Source organism: Bombina bombina, chromosome 5 (assembly GCF_027579735.1).
Source record: "Bombina bombina isolate aBomBom1 chromosome 5, aBomBom1.pri, whole genome shotgun sequence".
Classification (NCBI taxonomy): domain Eukaryota; kingdom Metazoa; phylum Chordata; class Amphibia; order Anura; family Bombinatoridae; genus Bombina; species Bombina bombina.
Genome location: NC_069503.1, coordinates 284,981,865 through 285,006,986, shown reverse-complemented (window position 1 = coordinate 285,006,986; position 25,122 = coordinate 284,981,865). Strand labels below are relative to the sequence as shown.

At 37.6% G+C, this 25,122-nt stretch overlaps 1 protein-coding gene across 1 annotated transcript in view; it reads right to left on the bottom strand.

Moving 5' to 3' along the window:
• The window catches only part of CDK14 (cyclin dependent kinase 14), a 1,122,917-nt gene that overhangs the window by 181,231 nt on the left and 916,564 nt on the right, over positions 1-25,122 (bottom strand). The window contains exon 13 of the mRNA XM_053714025.1: positions 12,327-12,466. Within this exon, the coding sequence (XP_053570000.1) occupies positions 12,327-12,466 (140 nt within the window). The remainder of the gene's footprint in view (positions 1-12,326; positions 12,467-25,122) is intronic.

Genomic DNA, 25,122 nt, shown 5'->3' with positions numbered 1-25,122 from the left:
CTTCAGTTTAGTTTCTCATTTCTATGAAGAATGTTATTTTAATACAACTAAAATATACCACATGCAAATAACAGCATTATACAGTAATTGTATTATAGATAATAAATCAATAGAAAGGAAAATGTGGTTTGTGTACTTAGTATTAGTTTTTTCTCCATGTATGAAGGGTCAGCACTAACCTGCATTGGTAGTAAGTTGAAAGTAAACATGTGTGCTCGAGGTAAATTTGCATGTCACAGGATAGTGTGAGTGGAGACCTAGGGCTCCATTTATTAAAGGGACAGTCTACACCAAAATTTTTCTTATTTAAAAAGATAGATAATCCCTTTATTACCCATTCCCTGTTTTTGCATAACCAACACAGTTATATTTATATACTTTTTACCTCTGTGATTACCTTGTATCTAAGCCTTTGCAGACAGCCTCTTTATCTAAGTGCCTTTGACAGACATGCAGTGTAGTCAATCAGTGAAGACTCCTAAATAACTTCACGGGAGTGAGCACAATGTTATCTATATGACACATGTGAACTAGCACAGTCTAACTGTGAAAAACTTTCAAAATGCTCTGAGCTAGGAGGCAGTTTTCAACTGTTTAGAAATCAGTAAAATCTGTATTTGAGTTTCAATGCATCCTCTGCTGGATATAAATAAACAATTAAAAAAAAAAAAATTGCATGCCCTATCTGAATCATGAAAGTTTAGTTTTGACTTTACTGTCCCTTTAAGGAGCAGATGCTGCTTCGGAGCCCCATCATTTCAGGCTCGCATGAAACAGAAGTTAAGAAGCAGTGGTCATAAGACTGCTGCTCCTTAACTTGTCCGCCACCTTTTAGGTAGTGGATTGAAATCATCCCGATCCGATCGTATGCTGTCGGCATTTAGCGAGCTTGAGCGGACATGATTCGCTACAGTGAATCAAGTGCGCTCGACTATTAATAAATCTAACCCCTAGTGTATGAGTAAGAAGAAAACACAACATAATTACATTTAAATAAAGTGTTGCACTAATATATATATATATATATATATATATATATATATATATATATACTATCTGATGAAAATTATTCATATAAATATCCATTCATTTTATATTACTTTACACTTCGGATTGGGTCCTAGTATTATTAGATTTACGCTATGAACGTTCTCATTTGTAATTTAATGCATTTAGATTTAGATATAGCAGTGATTTTACAAACTGTGTAACAAATTAGGGTCATAATTTATGTATGTGTGTATCTTAATTTAATGTTATTTGTATTTGCTGCAAAGTAAGAATGTATATCAGTCCCAGATGTTCTCCTGTTCACTTCTCTCTCCCCTGTGAAATTCTGTACCCCAGAGAACCTCAATACTTTTTTTATGGATGAAATCACTCATCACTTTGCAACTTCCAGGTTTCACCCTTTTTCATATAGAATTCAGTGAGTTCAGACCCAGTGAAATCTGCACTAACATTTCCAAACTAGAGACTCTTTGATTATCAGGTCCATAAAAAGTAATGAAGCTCTCGCTCTCTGGGAAACAAGCTTTTCGTTTTTCAGTTTTATTTTATATAGAGCAAATACAAAGTGCAATGTAATTTGTAAAATATACGCATAACTATACAAAGTATGAGTCTAAGTTTTTAAAGTTACACAAAAACTGTCAAAGCATTATCAGAATTTGTAAAACACAATTTTGTTGTATACAGAATCTAAATGCATTAAAACAAACCACAGAAAGTGTAAAAGGAAGTCTTCTTCCCGAATAAAGGTTCCTTTAAATGAGGTCATCCAAGATGGCATCCCTTAGATTCCGATTGGCTGATAGAATTCTATCAGCCAATCAGAATTAAGGTTGAAAAAATCCTATTGGCTGATGCAATCAGCCAATAGGATTGAACTTCAATCCTATTGGCTGATCCAATCAGCCAATAAGATTGAGCTCGCAATCTATTGACTGTTCCAATAAGCCAATAGAATGCAAGCTCAATCCTACTGGCTGATTGGATCAGCCAGTAGGATTGAAGTTCAATCCTATTGGCAGATTGCATCAGCCAATGGGATTTTTTCAACCTTAATTCCGATTGGCTGATAGAATTCTATCAGCCAATCGGAATCTAAGGGACGCCATCTTGGATGACGTCATTTAAAGGAACCTTCATTCAGGAAGAAGACTTTGTTCGAAGAGGATGCTCCACGCCGGATGTCTTGAAGATGGACCCGTTCTGCACCGGATGGATGAAGATAGAAGATGCCGTCTGGATGAAGACTTCTGCCAGTCTGGAGGACCACTTCTCCTGGCTTGGATGAAGACTTCTCCTGGCTTTGTTGAGGACTTCTTGCCGCTTCATTGAGGACTTCTCCTGGCTTAGTTGAGGATGGATGTCAGTTCTTCAAAACTGTAAGTGGATCTTCAGGGGTTAGTGTTAGGTTTTTTAAGGGTTTATTGGGTGTGTTTTATTTTTAGCTTAGGGCTTTGGGCTGCAATAGAGCTAAATGCCCTTTTAAGGGCAATGCCCATCCAAATGCCCTTTTCAGGGCAATGGGGAGCTTAATAAGATTTTATTTGGGGGGTTGGTTGTGTGGGTGGTGGTTTTTACTGTTGGGGGGTTGTTTGTATTTTTTTACAGGTAAAAGAGCTGATTTCTTTGGGGCAATGCCCCGCAAAAGGCCCTTTTAAGGGCTATTGGTAGTTTAGTTTAGGCTAGGGTTTTTTTTGGGGGGGGGGCTTGTTTTATTTTGATAGGGCTATTACATTAGGGGTAATTAGCTTAAATATCTTGTAATTTGTGTTTTATTTTGTGTAATTTAGTGATTCTTTGTTTTTGTAATTTAGGTATTTGTATTTAATTTAGTTCATTGTATTTAATTTAGGCAATTTATTTAATTGTAGTGTAGTGATAGGTGTTAGTGTAACTTAGGTTAGGTTTTATTTTACAGGTAAATTTGTATTTATTTTAGCTAGGTAGTTATTACATAGTTAATAACTATTTAGTAACTATTCTACCTAGTTAAAATAAAAACAAACTTGCCTGTAAAATAAAAATAAACCCTAAGCTAGCTACAATGTAGTTATATTGTAGCTAGCTTAGGGTTTACTTTACAGGTAAGTATTTAGTTTTAAATAGGTATTATTTAGTTATTAATAGTAGGTTTTATTTATTTTATTTTAATAATATTTAAGTTAGGGGGTGTTAGGGTTAGAATTCGGTTTAGGGGTTAATAAATATAGTATAGTATAGTGGCGGCGAAGTTGGGGGCGGCAGATTAGGGGTTAATAATTGTAGGTAGGTGGCAGCGATGTTAGGGGCGACAGATTAGGGGTTAATAATATTTAACTAATGTTTGCAATGCGGGAGTGCTGCGGTTTTGGGGTTAATATGTTTATTATAGTGTCAGCGACGTTGGGGGCAGCAGATTAGGGGATAATAAATATAATGTAGGTGTCATCGATGTTGGGGGCAGCAGGTTAGGGGTTAATAAGTATAATGTAGGTGTCAGCGATGTCGGGGGCGGCAGATTAGGGGTTAATAAATATAATGTAGGTGTCAGCGATGTCGGGGTTAATAAGTGTAAGATTAGGGGTGTTTAGACTCGGGGTTCATGTTAGGGTTAGGTGTAAACATAAAATTTGTTTCCCAATAGGAATCAATGGGGCTGCGTTACTGAGCTTTACACTGCTTTTTTGCAGGTGTTAGACTTTTTCTCAGCCGGCTCTCCCCATTGATATCTATGGGGAAATCGTGCATGAGCACAAACAACCAGCGCACCGCTGACTTAAGAAGCGCTGGTATTGGAGTGCGGTATGGAGCTCAATTTTGCTCTACACTCACTTCTTGAATTTTAACGCCGGGTTTATAAAAACCTGTAATACCAGCGCTGTAGGAAAGTGAGCGGTGACAATAACGTGCAAGTTAGTACCGCATACCTCATAACGCAAAACTCGTAATCTAGCTGTTTGTGTATTGTGAAAAAATGTAGATGGCTTCCATTGCATAGTCCAGCCATAGTTTAAGTTAAGAGACTCTCTCTGCCACCCAGTATAAATTTAGGCTCATGGGCCATTAATTGTGTTAACATATATCCACAAGTAATGCAGAGCACAGAGAGCAGCAGGCCAGACTACAAAAAAAGGTCCTTTAGTGTCAGGAGTGTGCTGCAATATGCTGATAGGCAGCACAAAATATTGTCTTGATTCTTGCAGATTCCAATAGTGGAATATAGAGAGATCTTGTACAGAAGAACATCAAAGATTCAGTAAGTGAATGCCAATATAGCTGCTATTAAATGTGTAGTATTCCACTTAAATAAACAAAGTCCGAAAGTGTAAAGGGGCTTTTAGATTGTTATCTGCATGTGCATAACATGCCTCTGATTCATGTACTGTCTGTCATACCATTATGTATAGCAAAAAGAAAGCTGATGCATAATACATACTTCCCAATATTGAAATGTGTGATTCTGGAACTGAGATGCTCTCAGTGGTGCAAGGATGGAACATAAATGGAATATGGGTAGACTAGTGTGTGTTAAGACAGCCAAGAGGTAGAGTCTGGGAACTGCAAGGGTGGGGCTGAGTTTTCTCTGAATGCAATGTCTGGTTATTCTTGGGCAGGGCTTAGGCATTACTGGATGGTGTTTGGGTTCTCTTATGTTTCTTTTAAAGAAACTGGGAAAGAGCACCAACTCAGGACAATCCTGTACATTATGGGATGACTGTTTTAATAAAAAGGAATTTACAAGATATATATGGATTATACTGTATATGGATTTAAAAATGCTTACATTAATTTCATTGTTTTTTTGTTACAGAGGAAAAGCAGAACAAGCGGTCATTATTTGAAAAAAGAAAGGAAAGGGGGGAGTTTTGCATGGATTAGCCTTCCAGGGAATATGCACACCTACATTAAAGAAATTCAAGAATGTCTGATATATGTAAAAATCTATCGAGAGGATTAAAGGGACACTAAACCCAAAAATTTTCTTTCATGATTCAAGTAGAGAATACAATTTTAAACAATATTCCAATTTACTTCTATTTTCTAATTTGCTTCATTCTTTAGATATGCTTTGTTGAAGAAATAGCAATGCATATGGATGAGCCAATCACACGAGGCATCTATGCGCAGCAACCAGCAGCTACTTGAGCCTATCTAGATATGCTTTTCAGCAATGTATATCAAGAGAATGAAGCAAATTAGATAATAGAAGTAAATTAGAAAGTTGTTTAAAATTGCATGCTCTTTTTAAATCATGAAAGAAAAAATATGGGTTTCATGTTCCTTTAAGTATAATAAGATAGATAGTTAAAGGGACGTAAAACAAAAAAAAATATTTTTCATTCAGAAAGAGAATATCATTTTAAACAACTTTCCAATTTACTTATATATTCTAAATTGCTTCATTCTCTTGGTATTCTTTGTTACAGAAACATCAATGCACATTACTGAGCCAATAAAATGAAGTATATATGTGCAGCCACCAATCAGCAGCTCCTGAGCCTACCTAGGTAAAAGAATACCAAGACAACAAAACAAATTAGATTATAGAAGTAAATTGGAAAGTTCTTTAAAATTGCATGCTCTCTCTGAATCATAAAAGAAAATAGAATTGAGTTTCATGTTGTCCCTTTAAAATATATACTACTTTCAAAATGTATCTTAGATGTATAAGAAAGATAAATGATGTACGAATGAGGATTTTATACTTATTTTTAACCATTTGTTTTTTAAAGAAGGCTACAAACCATAGGAAAGGGTTAATTTTATAAGGTATTTGTCATGAATTCAAGACTTCTGTTTTACCCCACTGCTGGAGCTGTTTATAATAAAATGTGTTTCAAGTACAGAATAGCTAAAAAAACATATGAAATATCTGTACATTTTCTGGATGTCACACTGTGTTAAATCAAGAGGGGATAGGATTCTTCATTGAAAATTCAAAGAATCTGAAAAGCTTGATACTTATTTCTATATTTGTGTTTTCGTTGCTTGAGGGATATCATACAAGAGGTTCCATTTACTTTTGAATAATCAGAGAGATTTTCACAAATGTCATTCCAGTAACAAAACTGTGTTTCTTCAAAATTGTTTTCCCTTCCATTTCATTCATGTTTTGCACATATTCAAAGGATATAACTGACTTTCCACACATTTTAAATAAGTCTCTGATACGCAATTTAAATAAATTAACTAAAGTTTTTTCATTATCTTCTGGAAAAGAGAAGTTGTTTTTTGAACAATCTAAATTTGCTTTTATGAAAAGTTATGAAAAAGAGAGAAGAGAGAACAAACAATGTTTATATGTTTAGTAAGGTAAAACACAATTTAGTAGCAATTTAATCTTATACAATTATATGCAGTGTGCTGTAAGCTTAAAAACAAAATTTGAGACAAGACGATTTTTATCAGTGCAGCACTATTGCTGTGGCTGCATTTGACAAATTGAATAGGAGCTTTTATAATTCCCCTAGTAATTCTCAGCCAGGGTTTCATGACACATTAAGATACCACAACCTTCATCTCAAAATGCAACAAAAAAAAAGAATGGGATATGGAACGCAACAATTTTCTTTTGTGATTCAAACAGAGCATACAATTTAAAAAAGGTTTCCAATTTACTTCTATTGTCAAATTTGCATCATTTCCATGTTATTCTTTGTTGAAGAGATACCTAGGTAGGTGTGTAGAGCACTTACCTGGCAGATACCAAAGATACCAATAGAATGAAGAAAATGTGATAATAGAAGTGAATTACAAAAGCTGGTTAAAATTGCATGTTCTATCTGAATCGTAAAATATATGATTTTTTTATTTGAAGGTCCCTTAAAGGGACATAAAACAAGTTGGGATAAAGACAAAATAATATAATATGTACTTTAATTACTTTACCTGCAAATTTATACTGCAGTGCCTCGCCATTAATTCTTTCTTTTTAGTTTCTGAATTGTAAAGCTCTAACTCCCCCCACACAATTCCTTTTTTGGCTGTATCTATGTTTATTGTTCTTTTGGTAAAATGCAAAAGTGAATAGGGATTATCTGCTGGAGCATGCCTAGAAGCTGTGAACTCAATTGAAATACAATGCCTGTGTCTAAACACTGATAAGAGGGGTGGAGTTAGCTGCTCCAGGCAGCTTAGCTATGTAATTCATTTTTGCTTATTTTTGAAAATTATTTTAAAATACTTGCCAGCAATTTTTAAACAATTTTTTTATGCAAACTATTTTAAATTAAATTGCTTTTTTTAGGTTATGCACAGATCTCAACCTGTTTTATGGCACTTTAAGGTGAATTAAGGTGAAAAAAGATGCCAAACTAATCAGTTATCATTCTATTAAAGGGACAGTAAACACCAGAATTTTTGTTGTTTAAAAAGGTAGATAATCCCTTTATTACCCATTCCCCAATTTTGCATAAACAACACAGTTATAATAATATACTTTTTACCTCTGTGATTACCTTGTATCTATGCCTCTGCAAACTGCCCCCTAATTTCAGTTTTTTTGACAGACATGCAGTTTTAGCTAATCAGTGCTGACTCCTAGTAGCTTCACGTGCCTGAGGTCATTGTTATCTATATGAAACACATGAACTAATGCCCTCTAGTGAAGAAAAACTGTCAAAATGCTTTCCGATTAGAGGCAGTTTTTGGACTTTACTGTCCCTTTAAGATAATATTCAAATGTGTAGAGGTTATTTTTGGCAGTCAATTATTTGGTAAAGATAAAAGAAATCATAAGTAACGTCTTAATAACTGTGATTTTCACAAAATAGACCGCATAATGAATCTACCCGAATAGAGGCTACTCAACTGCTTTCATTGACTGAATATTGTTATGCTGTGGGCTGCTAAATAAAGGCAAAGAGCACAGGAGAGGTCCCAGCAAAAAAGAGCAAGATACATGTTAGTGACTGTTAGTTGATTTCTAAATATATGAGAGATTTACAGTTTCCCTTTCTTCAGACTGTCGGGTCTTCATTTAGGATTATGACTGTTTCACCGATAGCTAAAGCATAAAGCTGAGGTGATTCAAAACACAACAACTTCACCAACAACTTTATATTAAACATCAAGTGCATTCTGACACCCCTAATAAACCCACATGCCAAGTTCCTAGACACCCAAGATATATCAAAATGGGGCAGTTTAAACAGAAAGTAAAGTATGAAGTATAATTGAGGGCACATTACAAACTGCTTATGGGCAGGACCGTCTTTAACACAGGGCAAAAGGGGCAGTTGCCCTGGGCCCAGTCTTTGTTGAGGGGCCCAAGAATCCTTAAAAAAAAAAAAAATTTTTTTTTTTAAGTTCATGCCAGACTGCTGATGTCATGTGACATGGGACACACACACACAGTCAGTCCTAATATTGTCACAGTCAAAAGTTCTCTGCTTATATTTATTTGTGAGAAACTGTGCCAGACCGTGCCAATGTCATGTGACATTCCAAGCTAGTGCCATGTGCTGTTTTAGATGTGCACTGTGCAGCACTGAATGCTAAGCCCTAACTAGGCATCCAGTCAATCCAACTGCATCAGAAAAGGTTCTGCTGGGGTTACCACTGTTACCAGGTAACTGCTCTGTTGGTGGGGATTGTTTCTGGATAGCTCTCACTATAGGCACATGCAGCAGAAAGCTGGAGTGGCAGGCACGTGAGGATTTCAGCATTTGTGTAGCTGCACACACAGCTCTCTTCAGTCTTGAGGCTGTGTGACTCATCTCACACTGTATCCATGCAGCCTTGGGCAGACAGCATCCAGTCTGCTGGTCCCCTTAGCCCTGCTCTTTCTGCTGTGGCTCTAAGATCAACTAACTGAAGTTTGTTAGGAAAACAGTGCTTTATAGAAAGGTGTCAGTGGGAAGAATAAGTGTGTACACATGCCCCTCCCCCATGCAGCATTGTCTAGTGCAGGATGAGAGGGAACTTGTTCCTAGCAAAGTAGTGACATGTGCTGCTGTGGCTGATGTATAGTGTCATGCTGATACTTCACACATTAAGGTAAGGTTTATTTTTATAGTTTTTATTTCTCTCTGTTTAAGATTTTACAGCTTCCCATAGTAGTTCTACTGTTCCAGTCAGTAAACTTATATCTGTCTGCACCTCTATGTTTCCGCCTCAGTCTTTACCTTGCTTTGCTCCTGTTGGCTGCCCTAAATCTCTTTAACCAGCTAACCTCACACCAGAATCACATTCAAAAGCATATTAAATTAATCCAGAGTGGAGGAATTTATATATTTATTTACTTATTAGTACTGCTTAGGTCCAGTTTCACATATTGCAATTTTTTTTGAATGATTAGACCAGCAGTGGATGATCCACTGCTGGGCTTATAATTTAAAAAAACATATAAAATAAATTGATTTAGCTGTTTTTTGGGATGTTGGGGTAGAGAGCGAAATTGCATGGGGGGGGGCCCTAGAAAATGTTTGCCCAGGGTCCAGTCAGTATTAAAGACGGCCCTGCTTATGGGAATTGCACTGCCTTCTGTTACACGCACAAGTATCTGCCCATGAAGTGATATTAGGTTATGGCTCCCCTGGGCGCCACTGCGCTGGATAGAGCATAGTTCATAGCTATCCTATTCCGACTCTGCTAGTGTGCCTGTAGTGTAGTGCCGTCTGAATATCATGCCCCAATTCAGTGACCATGTTATCAAAGACTCCTACTAATTCTGAACTCCAGAGTTGAACGTCCATGCACATGTTCCGCTCCATCTGAGTCTCTAGATCTGAGCAAAAAGTACCTTGTACATGTCCTGCAAAAATGGACGGGCTCCATGCATCTTTCTCTCCCAGCACCGTAAGCGCAACATTAACATTGACCGGAGCATACTGCAGAATATCTGGAGCCGATGTGTATTCCTGGAAACAGCTCTCCAGGGAGTAGAGTGAGTCTCCTGTCTGGCTTAAAGCGGTAATGACCCACGGAGTTCTGGCTCTGTCATCTTGCACATCTCTATCCGGCTCTATCAACACTATTCTTCTTTCAGTTGCAAGGCTCCTCTCTGCAACCGCATATACATTCTGAGCGGGAAGATCTACGCAGGTCTGCGGTGATTGTAATCCCAGTGTTGGTGCTCCGTTCTTAGGCTGTGAGGTTTCATCGCACTCATTGCAATCCGTGATAGTCGCCATTTTAGAAGCAGCCTTCACCGCTTCTCCAACGCTGCCCTCTAAGTGCAAGCCTCAAATCGTAAAAGTTGTAGTCAATCTTCTGCATCATTTTCTCTAGCGATGCCTGTAGTAGATCTGAAAGGTCTGCCATAATTAAAGGTGCAGTGAGTGACCCCAAGTAATAGTGTAGGCATATATCAAGAGATCTCTACCACCACATGGGAAGTCAGACAGTTCGTCGTTTTGCAGAGGTCATTAAAGATGCTTGAGATTTTGTTCAAATAAAGTTTTAAAGAGATTGCTTTCCTCCGTATAGGGAAAAAAAAACCTAAGTTTAGCTAATGGATAGAAAATCTTATTGTATTGCTTTGGTATGTGATATTGGTAGCAGAGCCACAGTCAAACACGTCTGCTCCCTCTGCTAGTTAGCTCCGCCCCCCACAATGTATTTTTAATAAGCAACTGTCAGTACACAGCCCTATTGTTTACTGTTCTACTATACAGTTCTACTGGATGTTATGGCAGTTATGTCCCTCTTATAAAACCTAGTGTTAAAGGGATTAGTATTTTAGGATTTGCCGGAATGATGTTCATCTAAGATCCTCATATATGTTGGCCCTAAGAAAAACATCTAGGTATGGCAAATTGTAATTCATTTTCTACTGAGGATTTCAGTTCTGCAAGTGAGAGTGTTGTTCGGTGAATCTATTTTGTTGACTTTTTGTTTGTTTGCGTATATATATATAGTTTTTGGTGTTTTTTTAGGGGGGGGGGATATTTAAATAAATCGTATTCCTACTGCACTATCATGAAATTTCCTTTCTACTTATCCACATAAGTCGCTTGAGACAGTGTTTAAAGGGACAGTCTAGACAAAAAATCTTTCATGATTCAGATAGCGCATGTCATTTTAAACAATTTTACAATTTACTTTAATCACCAATTTTGCTTTGTTCTCTTGGTATTCTTAGTTGAAAGCTTAACCTAGACCTTGAAGGCCACCTCTTTTCAGAATGCATTTTAACAGTTTTTCACCACTAGAGGGTGTTAGTTCATGTATTTCATATAGATAACACTGTGCTCGTGCACGTGAAGTTATCTGGGAGCAGGCACTGATTGGCTAAACTGCAGGTCTGTCAAAAGAACTGAAATAAGGGGGCAGTTTGCAGAGGCTTAGATACAAGGTAATCACAGAGGTTAAAAGTACATTAATATAACTGTGTTGGCTATGCAAAACTGGGGAATGGGTAATAAAGGGATTATCTATCTTTTAAAACAATAACAATTCTGGTGTAGACTGTCCCTTTAACTTGTCAATTCAGGAAGTAATAAAATGTATATCCCTTATTCCTTTATTACCCCTATAAAATACAATCAGCATTATACTAATATTACAAAATATAAAAAATAAACATTAATTTATAAAGGGAGGTCATGCTGTGTAAAATCTTTTAGTCTATTTTTGGATAAACTGCCATTGCCTGAAGCAAAGGGGCCGCACTGGATATGTGTTTGTTCTGTAATTTTAATATTAACATCATAAAGCTACAATCATTTTATGTAAGATGGTTAGTTGACCAGTATATTGCTCTTTTATTAAAGAGCCGTTTACTTTTTCTTTTCTTTTTTCCTTTTTTTTTTGCCATCAGATAAGTAAGAGGATATTTGTGACCGGAAACAACACACTATGGAATTTCCAAGGTGAACCATCATGATTTTGTTTCAAATGTATTTCCATGATGGATTATTGACTAGCCTTCTTTTACCTTTCTACTATCTCGATTTTGCATATGGCACCACACCTTATACAGAGTCAAAGAGAAAACTGGTCATATACCAAAAAGATTTGTTTTTTAAAATATAATATCAATTGCATAGCAAGTTTATATTACAATATATCATGAATCATTGCAGTTTTTAGGCGAGAACCTCTAAAAAACTGGAGCAATCTATCCAGTTATTCCAATTTCTATATTATTCTAAGCAAACAATTAACTACAAATGGAATGAGTCTTATACTGTACTACACAGAATAACATATGAAGTGGATACACTGAAAGATCCATAGTAGTCTTGACACTTGAGTATTTGCTTTGATTCATGGAACAGAAGTGTGATACATACAATGAATCAAAAACAATAAAATAGAACATTCTAGGTATAACATAGAAATGCAAAACATTTTATTCAGTCTGTAAATACTGATTATACATTTGTACTCACTATCACTTAATTCCCACAGCCGTGGGGGAAGGTCACTAAAATAATCGTGATTGAGAGCAGTCTGCGCTGACAGTCTGTTCTTTGGGAAGCACTGGAGGAGCTTGGAAGCCAAATCTTCTGCATGGTCCACATAGCTAAGTCTGCAAGATAAAACCATTATATGACACATACATGAAAAACTATACTAAAAAATAAAATAAAAAAGTACAGGTAAAGGTATAATTGTACCCTAAATTTTAACTCATCAGACATTCCAATCCATCTTAAAACAAATTCACTGTGTGTTTTTTCTTACTTTTTACCCCTTAACATCCTATTTTATCCATGCTTACATGCCATCGATTACACATTACAGTTGGGGGTAGCTTTTGATTGCCTGTACCACCTATTGCATATTTTGTTTTTGTTTTATAAAAAAAAAAAAAAAGAGGCAGAGGGGGCGATGTCTTTCTGTTTCATTATAAATATTTACAAAATATGGGACTTTAATGTCTCTTAAGAATTTGGATATAGCAAAGATTTTTAATAATTTTTTTAACACCGGTTATATATTGGATTTGATGCATTTACCCAGTCAAGTTTTAGGAAATACAAATATTCAAAATGTATATGACATATCTTGGGATGCAAAAAAAACTTTATAAGGATGGAATATTGTTGATAAGAAGGCCAAAACTATGATTTTGCATGGGATTATTTTTTTTTAGAAAAAGGTTAGAAAAAGGTTTCTAGGCACATATTTTAAACTTTAAACCTCTGGTTAATTACCCTTAGTGCCAAGTGAAAACTCAAGCTCACAGACACATTTTTCAGCCACTTGTAATGGCTGGTTATTTAACGTGCGCCTGCAAAAGATAGCGTTGTACACAAAATCTAGCCCAAAATGTTCTTGAGCAGATTAACTAGGTAACACATGAAAACGTGGTAAAAAATAAATGTGCTTAAAATGGAACTTATTTTCTATTTATTTTTTTACCAATGGAGCACATATTCCACTTCTACCACTGCACTGTATGACTGTCAATCAAACAGACATACAAGGATGGGTGCTGTGCACGTATTTTCCCTGTCAATTATGCACAGTGAGAGCGTTCCTGCAATCCTGGTTGGTATAGTGAGATATTACAGCTTTACAAGAAATCAGCGGCTTATTAGTTTCAATGCTAGAAATCGGGCCTTTTACAAAACTTGTTTTACAATGTGGGAAATGTTTAATAAGCCACTAACATGACCAGAAAAAGACACAGCCATTTTTTAATATAATATAATATATATGGTATTGTCACCATATTATAACGCAAAATACTGGACTATCAACAATGGCCATAAAGGGACACTGAACCCAAATGCTTTCTTTTGTGATTCAGATAAAGCATGAAATTTTAAGCGACTTTCTAATTTACTCCTATTATCAAATTTTCTTCATTCTCTTGGTATCTTTATTTGAAATGCAAGAATGTAAGTTTAGATGCCGGTCCATTTTTGGTGAACAACCTGGGTTGTTCTTGCTGATTGGTGGATAAATTCATCCACCAATAAAAAAGTGCTTTACAGATCTAAACCAAAAAAAAGCTTAGATGCCTTCTTTTTAAAATAAAGATAGCAAGAGAACAAAGAAACATTGATAATAGGAGTAAATTAGAAAGTTGCTTAAAATGGCATGCTCTATCTGAATCACGAAAGAACAAATTTGGGTTCAGTTTCCCTTTAATGAATCAAGACCATTAAATATTTTAGGGCTAGTGCACTGTGATTTTATTTTTATCCCCTACAATGTAACTGTAAATTTAAATAATTAAGTACTGGTTATAGAAAAGCTTTGTAAACAAACGACTAGATTACGAGATTTGCGTTATGAGCTGTGCGGTGCTAACAAGCAGTTTTCTCACAACGCTCACTTACCTACAGCGCTGGTATTACGACTTTTTACAAACCTGGCGTTAAAAGGCAAGAAGTGAGCGTAGAGCAAAATTTTGCTCCAAATCTCACTTCAATACCAGCGCTGCTTAAGTCAGCGGTGAGCTGGTGTAACGTGCTCGTGCACGATTTCCCCATAGGAATCAATAGGGAGAGCCGGCTGAAAAAAAGTCTAACACCTGCAATAAAGCAGCATAAATCTCAGTAACGCAGCCCCATTGATTCCTATGGGTAAATAAAATTTATGTTTACACCCAACACCCTAACATGAACCCCGAGTCTAAACACCCCTAATCTTACACTTATTAACCCCTAATCTGCCGCCCCAACATCGCCGCCACTATAATAAATATATTAACCCCTAAACCGCCGCACTCCCGCCTCGCAAACATTAGTTAAATATTATTAACCCCTAACCTGCCGTCCCTAACATCGCCGCCACCTACCTACATTTATTAACCCCTAATCTGCCACCCCCAACGTTGCCGCCACTATACTAAATGTATTAACCACTAAACCTAAGTCTAACCCTCACACCCCCTAACTTAAATATAATTTAAATAAATCTAAATACAAATTACTATAATTAACTACATTATTCCTATTTAACCCCTTAATGACCACAGCTCTTTTCCATTTTCTGTCCGTTTGGGACCAAGGCTATTTTTACATTTTTGCGGTGTTTGTGTTCAACTGTAATTTTCCTCTTACTCATTTACTGTACCCACACATATTATATACCATTTTTCTCACCATTAAATGGACTTTCTCAAGATACCATTATTTTCATCATATCTTATAATTTACTATAAAACAAATTATAAAATATGAGGAAAAAATGGAAAAAAACACACTTTTTCTTACTTTGACCCCCAAAATCTGTTGCGCATCTACAACCACCAAAAAACACGTATGCTAAATAGTTTCCATATTTTGTTCTGAATTTAGAAATATCCAATGTTTACATGTTCTTTGCTTTTTTTGCAAGTTATAGGACCATAAATACAAGTAGCACTTTGCTATTTCCAAACCACTTTTTTTCAAAATTAGCGCTAGTTACATTGGAACACTGATATCGGTCAGGAATCCCTGAATATCTCTTGACATGTATATATATATATATATTTTTTAGAAGACATCCCAAAGTATTGATCTAGGCCCATTTGGTATATTTCATGCCACCATTTCACCGCCAAATGCGATCAAATAAAAAAAAATCGTTTTTCACAAACTTTAGGTTTCTCACTGAAATTATTTACAAACAGCTTGAGCAATTATGGCATAAATGGTTGTAAATTTTTCTCTGTAATCCCCTTTGTTCAGAAATAGCAGACATATATGGCTTTGGCGTTGCTTTTTGGTAATTAGAAGGCTGCTAAATGCCACTGCGCACCACACGTGTATTATGCCCAGCAGTGAAGGGGTTAATCAGGGAGCATGTAGGGAGCTTTTTGGGGTAATTTTAGCTTAAGTGTAACTTTACATTTTTCCAAATTTTAGGTTTCTCACTGAAATAATTTACAAACAGTTTGTGCAATTATGGCACAAATGGTTGTAAATGCTTCTCTGGGATCCCCTTTGTTCAGAAATAGCAGACATTTATGGCTTTGGCGTTGCTTTTTGGTAATTAGAAGGCCGCTAAATGACGCTGCGCACCACATGTGTATTATGCCCAGCAGTGCAGGGGTTAATTAGGGAGCTTGTAGGGTTAATTTTAGCTTTAGTTTAGTGTAGTAGACAACCCCAAGTATTGATCTAGACCCATTTTGGTATATTTCATGCCACCATTTCACCGCCAAATGCGATCAAATTAAAAAAAATGTCAACTTTTTCACAAACTTTAGGTTTCTCACTGAAATTATTTACAAACAGTTTGTGCAATTATGGCACAAATGGTTGTAAATGCTTCTCTGGGATCCCCTTTGTTCAGAAATAGCAGACATTTATGGCTTTGGTGTTGCTTTTTGGTAATTAGAAGGCCGCTAAATGACGCTGCGCACCACATGTGTATTATGCCCAGCAGTGCAGGGGTTAATTAGGGAGCTTGTAGGGTTAATTTTAGCTTTAGTTTAGTGTAGTAGACAACCCCAAGTATTGATCTAGACCCATTTTGGTATATTTCATGCCACCATTTCACCGCCAAATGCGATCAAATTAAAAAAAAGTCAACTTTTTCACAAACTTTAGGTTTCTCACTGAAATTATTTACAAACAGCTTGTGCAATTATGGCACAAATGGTTGTAAATGCTTCTCTGGAATCCCCTTTGTTCAGAAATAGCAGACATATATGACTTTGGCGTTGCTTTTTGGTAATTAGAAGGCCGCTAAATGCTGCTGAGCATCACACGTGTATTATGGCTAGCGGTGAAGGGGTTAATTAGGGAGCTTCTAGGCAGCTTGCAGGGTTAATTTTAGCTTTAGTGTAGAGATCAGTCTCCCACCTGACACATCACACCCCCTGATCCCTCCCAAACAGCTCCCTTCCCTCCCCCACCCCACAATTGTCCCCGCCAAAATCTGCCAGTATTAAAATAAAAAGGTATCTTTGAATAGTTTTTTTTTCAGCATATTTACATGCTGCTGTGTAGGATCCCCCCTTAGCCCCCAAAATCCCTGATCCCCCCCCAAAACAGCTCTCTTACCCTCCCCCTCTGCCTTATTGGGGGCCATCTTGGGTACTGGCAGCTGTCTGCCAGTACCCAGTTTGCAAAAAAATATGGATTTTTTTTGTTTTTTATGTTTTTTTTTCTGTAGTGTAGCTTCCCCCCCCCCACAGACCAACCCCCACCCCCTGACTGATGTTTTTTTTTACATATATACCCCCCCTTTACCCACTTTTAATATTAATTTTTCTGTAGTATAGCGGTTCCCACCCGCTCCCTCCCCATGCACGCGCCCGCTCCCTCCTCCCTGTGCACATGTGCACGTCCGTGCGCGCCCCCGGTCAAAGTCTGCAAGTACTAAAATAAAAGGAATATTTGCATTTCAATTTTTTTAGCATATTTACATATGCTGCTGTGTAGGGTCCCCCCCTTAGCCCCCAACCTCCCTGATCCCACCCCCCAAACATCTCTCTAACCTCCCCCTCTACCTTCTTGGGAGCCATATTGGGTACTGGCAGCTGCCTGCCAGTACCCAGTTTACTATATAATAAAAAAAACATAATTTATGTAAGAACTTACCTGATAAATTCATTTCTTTCATATTAGCAAGAGTCCATGAGCTAGTGACGTATGGGATATACATTCCTACCAGGAGGGGCAAAGTTTCCCAAACCTCAAAATGCCTATAAATACACCCCTCACCACACCCACAAATCAGTTTAACGCATAGCCAAGAAGTGGGGTGATAAGACAAAAGTGCGAAAGCATAAAAAATAAGGAATTGGAATAATTGTGCTTTATACAAAAAAATCATAACCACCACAAAAAAGGGTGGGCCTCATGGACTCTTGCTAATATGAAAGAAATGAATTTATCAGGTAAGTTCTTACATAAATTATGTTTTCTTTCATGTAATTAGCAAGAGTCCATGAGCTAGTGACGTATGGGATAATGAATACCCAAGATGTGGATCTTCCACGCAAGAGTCACTAGAGAGGGAGGGATAAAATAAAGACAGCCAATTCCGCTGAAAATAATCCACACCCAAAATAAAGTTTAAATCTTATAATGAAAAAAACTGAAATTATAAGCAGAAGAATCAAACTGAAACAGCTGCCTGAAGTACTTTTCTACCAAAAACTGCTTCAGAAGAAGAAAATACATCAAAATGGTAGAATTTAGTAAAAGTATGCAAAGAAGACCAAGTTGCTGCTTTGCAAATCTGATCAACCAAAGCTTCATTCCTAAACGCCCAGGAAGTAGAAACTGACCTAGTAGAATGAGCTGTAATCCTTTGAGGTGGAGTTGTACCCGACTCAACATAAGCATGATGAATTAAAGATTTCAACCAAGATGCCAAAGAAATGGCAGAGGCCTTCTGACCTTTCCTAGAACCGGAAAAGATAACAAATAGACTAGAAGTTTTTCGGAAATTCTTAGTAGCTTCAACATAATATTTCAAAGCTCTAACTACATCCAAAGAATGCAAAGTTCTCTCCTTAGAATTCTTAGGATTAGGACACAATGAAGGAACCACAATTTCTCTACTAATGTTGTTAGAATTCACAACCTTAGGTAAAAATTTAAAAGAAGTTCGCAACACCGCCTTATCCTGATGAAAAATCAGAAAAGGAGACTCACAAGAAAGAGCAGATAATTCAGAAACTCTTCTAGCAGAAGAGATGGCCAAAAGAAACAAAACTTTCCAAGAAAGTAGTTTAATGTCCAGTGAATGCATAGGTTCAAAAGGAGGAGCTTGAAGAGCCCCCAGAACCAAATTCAAACTCCAAGGAGGAGAAATTGACTTAATAACAGGCTTTATACGAACCAAAGCTTGTACAAAACAATGAATATCAGGAAGATTAGCAATCTTTCTGTGAAAAAGAACAGAAAGAGCAGAGATTTGTCCTTTCAAGGAACTTGCAGACAAACCTTTATCCAAACCATCCTGAAGAAACTGTAAAATTCTCGGAATTCTAAAAGAATGCCAGGAAAAATGACGAGAAAGACACCAAGAAATGTAAGTCTTCCAGACTTGATAATATATCTTCCTAGATACAGATTTACGAGCCTGTAACATAGTATTAATCACAGAGTCAGAGAAACCTCTTTGACTAAGAATCAAGCGTTCAATCTCCATACCTTCAAATTTAAGGATTTGAGATCCTGATGGAAAAAAGGACCTTGCGACAGAAGGTCTGGTCTTAACGGAAGAGTCCACGGTTGGCAAGAGGCCATCCGGACAAGATCCGCATACCAAAACCTGTGAGGCCATGCTGGAGCCACCAGCAGAACAAATGGGCATTCCTTCAGAATCTTGGAAATTACTCTCGGAAGAAGAACTAGAGGCGGAAAGATATAGGCAGGATGATACTTCCAAGGAAGTGACAATGCATCCACTGCTTCCGCCTGAGGATCCCTGGATCTGGACAGATACCTGGGAAGTTTCTTGTTTAGATGAGAAGCCATCAGATCTATTTCTGGAAGTCCCCACATTTGAACAATCTGAAGAAAAACCTCTGGGTGAAGAGAACATTCGCCCGGATGTAACGTTTGGCGACTGAGATAATCCGCTTCCCAATTGTCTATACCTGGGATATGAACCGCAGAAATTAGACAGGAGCTGGATTCCGCCCATACCAGTATTCGAGATACTTCTTTCATAGCCAGAGGACTGTGAGTCCCTCCTTGATGATTGATATATGCCACAGTTGTGACATTGTCGGTCTGAAAACAAATGAACGATTCTCTCTTTAGAAGAGGCCATGACTGAAGAGCTCTGACTGAAGAGTTCCAAAATATTGATTGGTAATCTCACCTCCTGAGATTCCCAAACCCCTTGTGCTGTCAGAGACCCCCAAACAGCTCCCCAACCTGTCAGACTTGCATCTGTTGAAATCACAGTCCAGGTCGGAAGAACAAAAGAAGCCCCCTGAACTAAACGATGGTGATCTGTCCACCACGTCAGAGAGTGTCATAAATCGGTTTTAAAGATATCAATTGAGATATCTTTGTGTAATCCCTGCACCACTGGTTCAGCATACAAAGCTGAAGAGGTCGCATGTGAAAACGAGCAAAGGGGATCGCGTCCGATGCAGCAGTCATAAGACCTAGAATTTCCATGCATAAGGCTACCGAAGGGAATGATTGAGACTGAAGGTTTCGACAAGCTGAAACCAATTTCAGACGTCTTTTTTCTGTCAGCGACAGAGTCATGGACACTGAATCTATCTGGAAACCTAAAAAGGTTACCCTTGTCTGAGGAATCAATGAACTCTTTGGTAAATTGATCCTCCAACCATGTTCTCGAAGATACGATACAAGTTGATTCGTATGAGATTCTGCTAAAAGTGAAGACTGAGCAAGTACCAAGATATCGTCCAAATAAGGAAATACCACAATACCCTGTTCTCTGATTACAGTCAGAAGGGCACCGAGAACCTTTGTAAAAATCCTTGGAGCTGTTGCTAGGCTAAACGGCAGAGCCACAAACTGGTAATGCTTGTCTAGGAAAGAGAATCTCAGAAACTGATAGTGATCTGGATGAATCGGAATATGCAGATATGCATCCTGTAAATCTATTGTGGACATATAATGCCCTTGCTGAACAAAAGGCAGGATAGTCCTTATAGTTACCATTTTGAATGTTGGTATACTTACATAACGATTCAATATTTTTAAATCCAGAACTGGTGTGAAGGAATTCTCCTTCTTTGGTACAATGAAGAGATTTGAGTAAAACCCCAGCCCCTGAACTCTAGATCTGAAACACATTTCAGAAATGCTTGAGCCTTCGCTGGATTTACTGGGACACGGGAAAGAAAAAATCTTCTTGAAGGAGGCCTTATCTTGAAGCCAATACTGTACCCTTCTGAAACAATGTTCTGAATCCAAAGATTGTGAATTGAATTGATCCAAATTTCTTTGAAAAATCGTTATCTGCCCCCTACCAGCTGGGCTGGAACAAGGGCCGCACCTTCATGAGGACTTGGGAGCTGGCTTTGGTTTTCTAAAAGGCTTGGATTTATTCCAGACGGGAGATGGTTTCCAAACTGATACCGCTCCTGAGGGTGAAGGATCAGGCTTTTGTTCCTTATTGTGACGAAAGGAACGAAAACCATTATTAGACCTAAATTTACCTTTAGATGTTTTATCCTGTGGTAAAAAAGTTCCTTTTCCTCCAGTAACAGTTGAGATAATAGAATCCAACTGTGAACCAAATAATTTATTACCCTGGAAAGAAAGGGAAAGCAAAGTTGACTTAGAAGACATATCAGCATTCCAAGTTTTAAGCCATAAAGCTCTTCTAGCTAAAATAGCTAGAGACATATACCTGACATCAACCCTAATGATATCAAAGATGGCATTACAAATAAAATTATTAGCAGGTTGAAGAAGATTAACAATGCTATGAGAATTATGATCTGTTACTTGTTGCGCTAAAGCTTCTAACCAAAAAGTTGAAGCTGCAGCAACATCCGCTAAAGATATAGCAGGTCTAAGAAGATTACCTGAACATAAGTAAGCTTTTCTTAGAAAGGATTCAATTTTCCTATCTAAAGGATCTTTAAAGGAAGTACTATCTGCCGTAGGAATAGTAGTACGTTTAGCAAGAGTAGAGATAGCCCCATCAACTTTAGGGATTTTGTCCCAAAACTCTAATCTGTCAGATGGCACAGGATATAATTGCTTAAAATGTTTAGAAGGAGTAAATGAATTACCCAAATTATTCCATTCCCTGGAGATTACTTCAGAAATAGCATCAGGGACAGGAAAAACTTCTGGAATAACTACAGGAGATTTAAAAACCTTATTTAAACGTTTAGATTTAGTATCAAGAGGACCAGAATCCTCTATTTCTAATGCAATTAAGACCTCTTTAAGTAAAGAACGAATAAATTCCATTTTGAACAAATATGAAGATTTATCAGCATCAACCTCTGAAACAGAATCCTCTGAACCAGAGGAATCATTATCAGAATCAGAATGATGATGTTCATTTAAAAATTCATCTGAAAAATGAGAAGTTTTAAAGGACCTTTTACGTTTACTAGAAGGAGGAATAACAGACATAGCCTTCTTAATGGATTTAGAAACAAAATCTCTTATGTTAACAGGAACACTCTGAGCATTAGATGTTGATGGAACAACAACAGGTAATGTAACATTACTAAAGGAAATATTATCTGCATTAACAAGTTTGTCATGACATTCATTACAAACAACAGCTGGAGGAACAAATACCACAAGTTTACAGCAAATACACTTTACTTTGGTAGATCCAGAACCAGGCAGCGATTTTCCAGAAGTATCTTCTGACTCAGCTTCAACGTGGGACATCTTGCAATATGTAATAGAAAAAACAACATATAAAGCAAAATTGATCAAATTCCTTAAATGACAGTTTCAGGAATGGGAAAAAATGCAAGTGAACAAGCTTCTAGCAACCAGAAGCAATAAACAATGAGACTTAAATAATGTGGAGACAATAGTGACGCCCATAATTTTTAGCGCCAAAAAAGACGCCCACATTATTTGGCGCCTAAATGCTTTTGGCGCCAAAAATGACGCCACATCCGGTAACGCCGACACTTTTGGCGCAAAAAAACGTTAAAAAATGACGCAACTTCCGGTGACACGTATGACGCCGGAAACAAAGAAAAAAAAATTTTGCGCCAAAAAAGTCCGCGCCAAGAATGACGCAATAAAATGAAACATTTTCAGCCCCCGCGAGCCTAACAGCCCACAGGGAAAAAAGTCAAATTTTAAGGTAAGAAAAAAATTGATTTATTCATATGCATTATCCCAAATATGAAACTGACTGTCTGAAATAAGGAACGTTGAACATCCTGAATCAAGGCAAATAAATGTTTAAACACATATATTTAGAACTTTATATAAAAGTGCCCAACCATAGCTTAGAGTGTCACAAAAATAAGACTTACTTACCCCAGGACACTCATCTACATGAAGTAGAAAGCCAAACCAGTACTGAAACGAGAATCAGCAGAGGTAATGGTATATATAAGAGTATATCGTCGATCTGAAAAGGGAGGTAAGAGATGAATCTCTACGACCGATAACAGAGAACCTATGAAATAGACCCCGTAGAAGGAGATCATTGAATTCAAATAGGCAATACTCTCTTCACATCCCTCTGACATTCACTGCACGCTGAGAGGAAAACCGGGCTCCAACCTGCTGCGGAGCGCATATCAACGTAGAATCTAGCACAAACTTACTTCACCACCTCCATAGGAGGCAAAGTTTGTAAAACTGATTTGTGGGTGTGGTGAGGGGTGTATTTATAGGCATTTTGAGGTTTGGGAAACTTTGCCCCTCCTGGTAGGAATGTATATCCCATACGTCACTAGCTCATGGACTCTTGCTAATTACATGAAAGAAATATTATTATTTTTTTTTCTGCAGTGTAGCTTCCCCCCACCAATACCACCCCTCCACCTCCTCCCAGATCCGTTTTTTTTTTATTTCAAGGGGCATTCGCTCTGCCTTGGAACCCATCGATGGCCGCCCACCCGCCTCCCACTTCAGCTCCCACCCACCAACGAATGCGGCCATCGATGTCCAGTGCAGGGAGGGCCACAGGGTGTATCTCTCTGCACCGGAGGGGTAAAAATGGTTATTGCAGGATTGGCTGATGTTCCAATCAGCCAATAGAATGCAAGCTCAATCCTATTGGCTGATTGGATCAGCCAATAGGATTGAAGTTCAATTCTATTGGCTGATTGCATCAGCCAATTGGATTTTTTTTCTACCTTAATTCTGATTGGCTGATAGAATTCTATCAGCCAATCGGAATCTAAGGGACGCCATCTTGGATGACGTCACTTAAAGGAACCGTCATTCAGTAAGAAGCCGTCGTTTGAAGAGGATGCTCAACGCCGGATGTCTTGAAGATGGACCCGCTCCGTGTTGGATGGATGAAGATAGAAGATGCCGTCTGGATGAAGACTTCTGCCTGTCTGGAGGACCACTTCGCCCGGCTTGGATGAAGACTTCTCCCGGCTTCGTTGAGGACTTCGGCCCGGTTGGATGAAGACTTCTGCCGCTTCCTTGAGGATGGATGTCGGATCTTCAGAACAGTAAGTCGATCTTCAGGGGGTTAGTGTTAGGTTTTTTTTAAGGGTGTATTGGGTGGGTTTTATTTTTAGATTAGGGTTTGGGCCTGCAATAGAGCTAACTGCCCTTTTAAGGGCAATGTCCATCCAAATGCCCTTTTCAGAGCAATGGGGAGCTTAGGTTTTTATAGATAGAATTTTATTTGGGGGGTTGGTTGTGTGGGTGGTGGGTTTTACTGTTTGGGGGGTTGTTTGTATTTTCATTCAAAGGTAAAAGAGCTGATTACTTTGGGGCAATGCCCCGCAAAAGGCCCTTTTAAGGGCTATTGGTAGTTTAGTTTAGTTTAGGCTAGGGGTTTTTTTTTTTATTTTGGGGGGCTTTTTTTATTTTGATAGGGCTATTAGATTAGGTGTAATTAGTTTAAATATCTTGTAATTTGTTTATTATTTTCTGTAATTTAGTGTTTGTTTGTTTTTGTACTGTAGCTAATAAAATTTAATTTATTTAATTGTATTTAATTTAGTTAATTTATTTAATTATAGTGTAGTGTTAGGTGTTATTGTAACTTAGGTTAGGTTTTATTTTACAGGTACCTTTGTATTTATTTTAGCTAGGTAGTTAGTAAATAGTTAATGACTATTTAGTAACTATTCGACCTAGTTAAAATAAATACAAACTTCCCTGTAAAATAAAAATAAACCCTAAGATAGCTACAATGTAACTATTAGTTATATTGTAGCTATCTTAGGGTTTATTTTATAGGTAAGTATTTAGTTTTAAACAGGAATAATGTAGTTAATTATAGTAATTTGTATTTAGATATATTTAAATTATATTTAAGTTAGGGGGTGTTAGGGTTAGGGTTAGACTTAGGTTTAGTGGTTAACACATTTAGTATAGTGGCAGCGACGTTGGGGGCGGCAGATTAGGGGTCAATAAATGTAGGTAGGTGGCCGCGACGTTGGGGACAGCAGATTAGGGGTTAATAATATTTAACTAGTGTTTGTGAGTCGTGAGTGCGGCGGTTTAGGGGTTAATATGTTTATTATAGTGACGGCAACGTTGGGGTGGCAGATTAGGGGTTAATAAGTGTAGGTAGGTGGCGGCGACATTGGGGGCGGCAGATTAGGGGTTAATAAGTGTAGGTAGGTGGCGGCGACATTGGGGGCGTCAGATTAGGGGTTAATAAAAATAA